The sequence below is a fragment of the Mus caroli genome, chromosome 8 (assembly GCF_900094665.2).
Source record: "Mus caroli chromosome 8, CAROLI_EIJ_v1.1, whole genome shotgun sequence".
Taxonomy (NCBI): Eukaryota; Metazoa; Chordata; class Mammalia; order Rodentia; family Muridae; genus Mus; species Mus caroli.
Window position 1 is genome coordinate 15442263 of NC_034577.1, and position 9674 is coordinate 15451936.

General features: G+C 40.5%; 1 protein-coding gene and 1 long non-coding RNA gene across 2 annotated transcripts in view; one reads left to right on the forward strand and one right to left on the reverse strand.

Moving 5' to 3' along the window:
* The window catches only part of LOC110300142 (beta-defensin 33-like), a 6814-nt gene extending 4641 nt beyond the window's left edge, over positions 1–2173 (forward strand). Inside the window, exon 2 of the mRNA XM_021170209.1 lies at positions 1915–2173. Coding sequence (XP_021025868.1) covers positions 1915–2086 — 172 coding nt within the window. The 3' untranslated portion in view covers positions 2087–2173. The remainder of the gene's footprint in view (positions 1–1914) is intronic.
* Positions 2174–5045: 2872 nt separating this feature from the next.
* On the reverse strand, positions 5046–6426 carry LOC110299553. Its single transcript, XR_002378475.1, has 3 exons — positions 6369–6426; positions 5310–5396; positions 5046–5213 (listed from the first exon to the last, which is right to left on the reverse strand). It is a non-coding gene; the product is annotated as an uncharacterized LOC110299553 (long non-coding RNA).
* Between the last annotated feature and the right edge of the window lie 3248 nt (positions 6427–9674).

The window sequence follows — 9674 nt, forward strand, 5'->3', positions numbered from 1 at the left end:
CATGGTGTACTTTGAGTTTCATATACTACCAGTGGCCTGGACCTCACTATGTAGACAAAGCTGGACTCAAATTTACATCATTCTCCTTCTAAATGCTAGGACTGAAAATGTACACCACCATGCTTGGCCACAAAGCAGGCTTCTAACATGCCATAGCTCCTTCACCCTTTGCAACAATAGTTATAGNGTGGGTATTTTATAGCTGTTATGTAGAAAATGATGTAAACTTGCTTCAAGGCACCCAGGCAATACATGGTGAAATTCACAAGTAAAAATGATTTAATTCTACAGGTGATACTTTCAAATACCCAACAATGTTAGATAAGAAATCTATTTATGATGCTATAGATAAGCAAGAGTTGCTTTTCAGTGTGAATATGGCCCACACGGTGTTTGAAGTTTGCTTATTCTACAAGCTCAATTCTTATNTAGCTAAAAATTTAGATTTAATGAGGTGGTCTTACATTTTACCTGGAGATCTTGTATGGAGGAAACAGCGACCTCAGGCTTGATAACATAAAAGAATAAAGTGGTTCATCCTTGCTGAGGTAAAAAAAAAAAAAATTCCACTCAGGCCACAAGGATATTCTGCTCACTGGAATCCATCAGTCCAGCTGATGGATCAGCTACCACCATTACTGTTGCTGCCACNGCAAATGGGAAGAGCATTTAACTTCCCCACTAGAAGTTAAAGACTCGAGGCCCCAGAGGTACCATTGCTGGTCAAAATTCACTGGCTGAGCTCATAGCTATATGNACTTAGGCAAAAGATAAGATAATCATATTTTTTATGTCGAAACAGTGGAGATCCAGATGAATTTTTGAACAATCTAAAGGAGGAGAGAAGGGGAGGGGAATATGGATAGATGAATGATAGTTTTATGATAATAGTAAGATGATGATTATATCCATGCTCGATAAATTTGGTTGTGGAGATGGCTATAGACAGAAGCATNTGTCTATAGCTGAATGGTTTCTTTTGTTTTCATCTGAAAAAGCCTACTTGTTTACAGTGGCAATGTGATGTAGTNATAGTCCAGCTGCTTGCTNTCCATCACAACACAGCACCTCAAAAAAGCCACATGCTTCGGTAGAAACTTAGTGTTTCCTTCTGTCTTTCATTCNTGGNTTTTGATTTTGTACAGGATCTGGGTTCTCTTCCACTNCTGCCCTACTCTTTCCATGACTTCAAATATTCTAACATGCTGGGTCATAGGAGAGCTNACACTCATGTGTGAAGCTGTCACAGGGTATGAAGTCACACACACCACACCAAACACGGGAGGCATGTTGCTCAAGCATCAGCAACACACGTCATTCAGTCATTGTGTCTGCCTGATATTTGGTGTACACTTTCAAGTTTCACACTGTCTAGGAGGAAGGCACATTAGAAAGGCTTTATAAAGAACACGTGGAAGGAAGTAAATTAGACTCACATTCTCGGAACATAGTCATGAGGGGTGCTTTTTCTGCTCTGAGCATCTTCAGGAAAATGAAACTAAGTTACAGGCATCCCAGACTTTCTGAAGGCCCAGGAAACAAAACACCAGGCTCTGAGGGNTACATAGATCTCAGATACCACAGGTCATCTCTGCACTTAACATAAAGACAATGAGAGAGAGACAGAGACAGACAGAGAGTGACAAAGAGACAGAGACAGACAAACAGAGACAGAGAGAAAGAGAGTAAACTTGGCTCTCCTCCAGTTGTTTTCTTCAAAGACACTGAAATGTGAATTTCACCCATTATCAAACGATCCCCCTCTTCTGATTTTCCCTTTAATAGTCGGCCAGTGAGAAAATGATTACCAGTGCAGGGCACACCTGAGCNACCAGAAAGCCAGCATGAGTGTCATAGACTCTTTACCCACCCTTCCCAGGTACAATAAATTATAGTATCTTTGGTTTAATGAAGCGCAGTTTCGTTTCTTCACTTCTTTCCTTTTTTACTCACAGGGCGCAAAAGAAACTCAAAGTTTCGTCAGTGTGAGAAAATGGGTGGCATTTGCAAGTCTCAGAAAACTCACGGATGCTCTATCCTGCCTGCAGAATGCAAGAGTCGATACAAACACTGCTGTAGGTTGTGATGGCCAGTTGCTGATACATGCAGTACTTCCAGAGAGCAGTCAACTGCTCTGATTTCTGGGAAATAAAAACACCATTATGTACAGCTATTCTTTTCAATGGTGTAGATTTTAGGTGAGATGGCAGTGAGCTTAAAAGTGGAGAATGTGCTGTTGTTGATGGGGTTGGAGTCCAGTGTTCCCAGGATCTTGGCCTCTTTTTCAAGAAATTAAAGGCTCACACAGAATTACAAAAGGAGAGAGGAATCTTTGCTGAAACTTTGGGGCTAAAAGCAAATGAAGTTGATATTGAAATTCCCATGTCCTGCCTGCCTTTCCCATCTCAAGGATGGTGTGTGGTTCAATTTGTGGAAACTAAACCAGAAAATCTGGGGAGTTGAAACATAAGGCTGAGCCAACTTGTCAATGGCACTCAAAGTTGAAACAGATTGGAATGAATAGGAATGGCCCCTGATTGCTCACATATTTGATGGCTCCCCAGTTATTAGAGCTGTTTGGAAAGGATTAGGAGGCATGGCCTTGTTTGAAGAGTGTGTCACTGGAAGATAAGCTTTGAAGTTTCAAAAGCTCACGTGAGGCTTAGTCTCTCTCTCTCTCTCTCTTTCTCTCTCTCTCTCTGCCTATAATTCTGAACCTTGTGAGGAATCATTCCAGAGTCATATGCCTGCCTTCCTGCTTTAAAGCTTCCTACAATAAAGATCATGGACTAATCCTCTGAAACTGTAAACATGCCCCCAGTTCAATGCTTTCTTCTGTAGCTTGCCTTCATCACCACAGTNATAGAATAACTGAGACAGGAGTTAAGTGAATATCTGTAAAGTTGAGGTAGAGTCACCAGTGACTATCCCTATGAACCCTCAGGAAGCTGGCTGAGCTTCCTCTGAGAAGCTAATCTTGTACGATCCCCTGGAGAAATGTCTAGTTAACCAGGAAGTAGCTGATAGGTTATATTAGGCAGAGGTTTTATAATATATAAAATGTCCTGAAATATTAGAAATGTAAACCTAAAGACGGAGTCAATCATGATTGAAATGATTTGTTTTTTCTGTGTGTNGTAGGGACAATAGAAATGTATACACGTGTGTTCACTTGTTCATGTGTGTGTGAAAGTCAGAGGATGGCTNAGGATCTTTCCTCTAGCACTTTCCACCTTATCATTTGAGATGAAATCTTTGACTAAACTTAGGCCCTCCAGCTCACCTCTGACTTTGCCTAGTATTAAAGTTACAAAAACTGGTCACTACATCCAGCTTTCACACAGGTCCCGTGATTCAAACTCTGGGCTTCATAAATCTACAACAGGAATATCTATTACACTGAACTGTCTTCCTGTTTTCATAAATTATTTTCTATAACTCACTGAGTTTTCTATAACTCCACTTGGCGACCTAAGGAATTCAGAATCTGTCCCTTTAACAGAGCATTAATAACTCTTCAATGCTTACCAATAGGACTTGTGAACAGTTCTGGGGTGCCTGCTCTTCACAGTCCAGGCAAAATAAAGAAAAAAAATCCACCTTCTAAAAACTCAACTGATCCTACGAAGAAGATAGATTCTCAGTGCAATATTCAAGCTGGGCATGGCTCCCTAGGAGGCATCAGAATTGAAGATTCAGCTAAGATGGTTTTAACCCCATAGTTCTTCAGCAAGTTTGTGCTGCTGCTGGAATGTACACAGGAAGGAAGCTTACCAGGATGGTTACAAGCAAAGCCCCCATAGGTTTCACTTCACCCCCACAGATGGCTTTCATCTTCTTAGTTTGGCACCCTCAACACCAGGAACTTGTGCAATGTCTTTTCAATGTCTAACCTGTGCCCATACCTCGAAGGTATCTATTCCTCACACACTCTCTGCTACTTTTGTGTTCCCATGGGTGAATACTACCTCTTCTGCCACAGATGAGTCCCAAGGTCTCTAAAATAACTACCTCCTGTCTAAGTCACACTTTAGAGCTCCAACACCAGAACCTAATTTGCTGGAAATGTCCATTATTCCACTAGCCAACAATGGAAGTTTTCCTCCAGATTCTGCATCTCTAAGGACCAAACCTCATGTTGCCACTTCCTGTATATCTTTTCTTTTCCCTTTGTTTTTTTTGTTTGTTTGCTTGCTTGTTTTGTTTTTCGAGACAGGGTTTTTCTGTGTAGCTCTAGCTGTTCTGGAACGCACTTTGTAGACCAGGTTGGCCTTGAACTCAGAAATCCACCTGCCTCTGCCTCCCAAGTGCTGGGACTAAAGGAGTGCNCCACGTTTTTGTTGTTTTGTTTTGTTTTGTTTTCTCTCTCATGTGGTCTGAGTTACCTTGAAAGCATGTAGCTAAGGGTGACCTTAAACCTCCTAATCCTGCTGCCTTCACCACCCAAGTCCTAGGATTAGGCTATCTGGTTCCACCAATCCTTGTTTGTCTCTTTACTAAGTCCAATTGCGTGTCTTTGACACTATCTTAATCCGTACCCAGAATCCTTGCCTACAAATATTTCCTTTTAAGTTGTGTAATATACTAACTGGCTTCTGTTTCTAGCCTTCTAACCCTTCTCCACACCACTAAAAATTCTCCAGTGTTACTTCACAATACAAAACACAAACTAGATTCACTTAGTGTAGGATCTGACATATTCCAAATAAGAACCAGTCCTTTGCAAGTTTTGTCTCTTATGGCTTAGTTTCCNAATTCCCCCCTGATAGCCACCATAATTCTGGTGTGAAAGCCATACATATTTTCCTTCANATCGAAAAATTTTTAGATCACTTCACTTTTTGCTGGTAGCCCTTAAATGTTACAATTCTGCTCGGGCATGACCTTACCAGGTAGATGGTTTTGATCTGTTCCTGGATATAACTTCCATGTCTGTGAGTTTCTGATTAAAGTTTACCTTGAGTTATGTCTCCAGCTCACTAGCACAGTTCAGATACTCAGTGGATGATTAAAAATTAGTAAATAAAGAGAATGGCACGTGGGGGTCTCAGTGTTCTGATATAATTCAGGAAGGACAGGAAAGATAACTTCCTCAGGTCATGTTCTCATACAGCAGAAGCTCCTGCCAGGGCAAAACCCTGGCATGCGAATACACTTTGTTTTCCTCCTCAGGCACACAGTGGTAGAAGAGTCACAGTAATGGTGCTCATAATCTGTAGAAGGAACACAAGCTGTTTTAGGCAGAAATTCTCAAGCTTCCTGTGCAAAAATCTATAGCAGCCAGTAGGATCAGGAACCCATGGACTCACTGTTGATGAAGGCATTGATGAAGGTGCCTTTCTTCTGTGCCAAGTCTTTCCACTCAGTCTGTCTTTCCTGTTTACAGCCTTCAGGAGCTGGGTATACAGGTGTTAATGAAAATAACAATAAACAANTTAAACATTAAAGTATTTGTGTTGTAATTTGAAGGATGAGAATCTTCAAGTATTTCTATAGGACCAACATATCATGGAACCTGTATACATACTACTAGAGCTCTGTCATAGAGCTGCTCAAAACTGCTGCTTTGAAACAAATATATTAAGACTTTGTGCTTTTGTCCTCCCAGAACAGAATTCTGTTGATACTATAATACAATCACTTGTTTCCCACAGATAGTAAAACATTTGAAGATATATGATATGCGCCAAAGATTCAAAAAAATCTATATTAATTCCCAGGCTTACAAACCCATGTTTTGTAATGGATGTGTCATAAGAGAATGAGATTATAGATATAATTTTCTAATTTCATGAGTAAAGAACTCAGAATGTCAGGTGCCATGTAAGGNGGAGACTTCCTAACCAGAAAAACAACTTGCACCTTACTCAAGATTAAATGTAGCTTCCTGCTTGCCTCTTACTTGGAGGGAAAGTAACACTTATACCAAATGCTGGGGCTGTGAGTGCCCCCTGTGGTCTGCCGTGTCTATTATGAACAACCAGCAGAAGCTACCAACTTCATAATTCAGACAGCAGATGTTCCTGAGGTGACTCGTATTAGTATCATAGCCTCAGAGTAGCTTTCTGGGCTCTGCCCATAAGATGTGAAAACCAATACCAGAGCTGAATGCAAGGTCTACCCATCCCATGTCCTCCTAACTTGGCCTCAGCTTGACAGACCAGTTTGGTGCCATTCTGTCCACACACTGAAAGGGACATGACTAGAACCATGGTCATAGTAGAGATACTTCACAGACACCCATTTCTGCACCATTCAAGGTTAGAGTGAAAACATGATTTGTGGGGCTCTCCCTTTAACATCCTTCCACTCCACACTGGAAGCTGAACTTATCAGAACTAAGAAGATGGATGCTGAATAAGGCTTACCTGCCATGGCTTGAGAAATCAAGAGGATAACAGGGATGAGAATGTAAAATAATTTCATTGCACCCACTTCAGTGGAAAATGTCTTGAAGCCCCTGGAAGGAACAATGGTGATGTTGAGCAGAATATAAGGTTCTCTTTGACAGGATTAATCATCATGGCTACACGTGGTAGGGAGGACACTGCTGTGTTGAGACTTCAGGTTAAAATATGCAACAATGGATAACCATGAACTGAACAATGTTTAACACTGGATGCCTAGCTGAGGGTATTTCTCCTGTTAGTGGATCAAGGATTAGGAAAGAACAGAAACAAAGATAGTAAAAGTGAAAAATGACAAAATTGGTGATCTGTTTTATGAAAAAGCTTCTGATGTTTGTGGCACTGTTTTTAGATGCCCTCACTTAAGAATTATGACCTTCTACCTCAACTCAAACATCTTATCTTCACAGTAATCAAGAATGCCTAATGAGAATGCCTAAAGAGAATAAAAACCTCTGCCTACCTCTTAAGATCTTCCTTATGGGGTCTCTTCTCTCAGGATACAGTTGTTCATGTCTCCAGAAATATATGACACCCACCCNACACCCAGCCACTGCTGCCTCCTTTTCCATTCGTTCTTGTGAAGGCTGGCCCTACCCCACATGGACCAATGAGAGCTGTCAAATATGTCTGGAAGAACCCTGCTGATCCACCTTCAGAGGATGGTGGAGTCACATGACTAACTGATAGAATCTTATGTTCTTGGCTCTTACACTGCTAAGCCTAACAGTCCTTGGGTTCATGAAATCTGAGGGGCTTTCCTCAATGAATCATTGTAAGAAGTGTCTTGGGAAGTGGCTGATTCAAAATTTTTGTGTCTTTTCCTCTTCTCCCTTGATTATGTACTTTATTTATATACTAGGACCAGTTCCAAGGAACATATTGGGATTATTGGGATTTTCNTACAGGTAAAAGGAAATTAGTCTTATCAGACTGAGGCACTGANGCTAACCCCAAGGAATTGAAGGCAATGAATTTAGAAGTATTAATATGGTGATAAAGCTTGTATATGATGAAACCAAAACTACATTGCAGTGTGCCTCTGGACTCTGAGCACTTCACTGCACTAGATAGTGTACTATTATCTCACAAGACTTGGCTATTAGCTGCAAGCTCTTAGCATTAACAACTCTCTGGAGACTAGTGACAGCTTAGAAAACAGCCATCTTTAATTCAGAACAAAGTGACTTTAGAAACCAACTCTACTCTTCCCAATAAGTGTTGCTGTTTAAAAACACCATTGTTCATAAAATGTTTAGACCAAAACCATAAAGTTTCTTTATTATATGTAACCACTTAACTATTTCTGACTTTATTTTGATTAGGATAAAGATCAGTGCAGAAAATCTAAGAAGTTAAAGCTATTTAGAGTCTTCAAAAGTTTTTAAAAGAAGAACAAGTCCTGAGGTAAAAAGCAAACAAACAAACAAACAAACAAACTGGATAACAAAATAAAAATGCATTATACATACTTATGAACGTAAGGGACAAAATGCAGTGTATAAATGTTTTGAATTTTCAAAGCATTATTCATTCTTTAAAAAGTATTAATTTTAAAAAGAAACAGAAATAAAGATATCCCCCAACAAACCAAAGCTGGGAGGACTTGTCACAGAGGGTGTGCAAAAGAGAGTTCTNCAAAGTGAAATGAAAATAAACAAGAGAGGATATGAACGTCACTAGGGTTAATACACAGAACAATAAAGATGACTACCATAACAGAACAGTGTCAGGCATAAAAGTTAAAGGACTGAAATATAGTTAACAAAAAGTCTATGCGAACATGATATAAAAAACATAAATCGTAACATCAGTCACACCAATGGTCAACCAGAGAAGCCCACGTGCAGAGTCGTAGNACACTTCCGAGTTTAACTGTTATCAGCTTAAATTAGATTGTTAATGAGCATATGATATTTTCTGAAAGCCTTCCAGCCACAAATAAAATATTTCAAAGATGTGCAAAACCAGAAAACAATTCAAACCACGTGGCATGTCAAAGCAAGAAAGGAAAAAAATAAAAAGCAGGGGGAACAGAAGAATCGCAAGACAACGAGTAAAATATCAGTATCTAGTCCCTCCCTCTCTATTATTGCCCTGGAAGAAAATGGATAAGAAGCTTTATTCTAGATTCGGAGCAGCTAAATGAATAAAGGTGTTCAGATATATGCCATCTGCAGAGCTTCACATTGTATTTTGGGTGTTCACTGAGTGATAGTTAAGGAATGGAACGATAATCCATGAAATGCTAATAAAAATATAAAAGAAAAATAGATCTGCAATGTGTCTATAAGACCAGCAAAACTTTAAGTGAAAAAAAAAACTCATGAAATGCAGAGAAGGCTATTATATAATGATAAAATGATTGGTGAGAGAAGATATGGTAATAGTTGTAAACATCTATGCAGNCAACACCAGAGTATCTAAATANATAAAGCAAATATGGACTGAGCTGAAGGGAGAAGTGCACAGCCATACACTAATAGAAGCCGAGCCCAATACCCTGCTCACAATTAGGACCAGCCAATAAGAAAATATGTGTCTGTATGTGTATCTGTGTGTCTGTGTCTGTGTCTGTGTCTGTGTCTGTGTGTCTGTGTCTGAGTGCAGGCGCCTGCAGAGGCCAGAAGAGGGCAGTAAATTCCCTGGAACTGGAGTTAAAGGCAGTTTTGCACCACCTGCTGTCAAGTGGTGCAAAACCGCTGACTCATCTCTTCAGTACCCAGCTCTCTCCCATATTCTTAAGGTTTTCTGTTCTTCATTTCTTGCCTGTTCATCCATGGTTTCTCATTGAAACTTTTTTTTTCAAACCANCTTTAACATCCACAGTGTCTGCTGACTTTTCTCCCAAACAATGACTGTCTTGTTTCCTTGCATGACAAATTCCATTCAGCATNCGTTCTTTAGCAGACAGCCTTTGCACTCATGCATTCCTTGCAAGTCCAGGCTTGAGCATGCTCTTAGCAACCAACTGGCACCTTCNCCTTCATGTCAGATCACAGAATCGTGCCGCATTGTGGCTTCTAAGATGCNGGAGCTCCAGCAGTATCAAGTNGCAGAGACTGGACCACCAACCAAAGAATACACATGGAACGACCCATGGCGCTGGCCACATATGTGACAAATGATGGCCTTGTTGGTCATCAGTGGAGAGGAATGGCCATTGGGCCTGATGGTGTACGATGCTCCAGTGTAGGGGAATGCCAGGGTGGGAGGACAGAAGTGAGCAGGTGGGGCAGCACCCTCAGAGAGGCAGGGGGAGGGAGG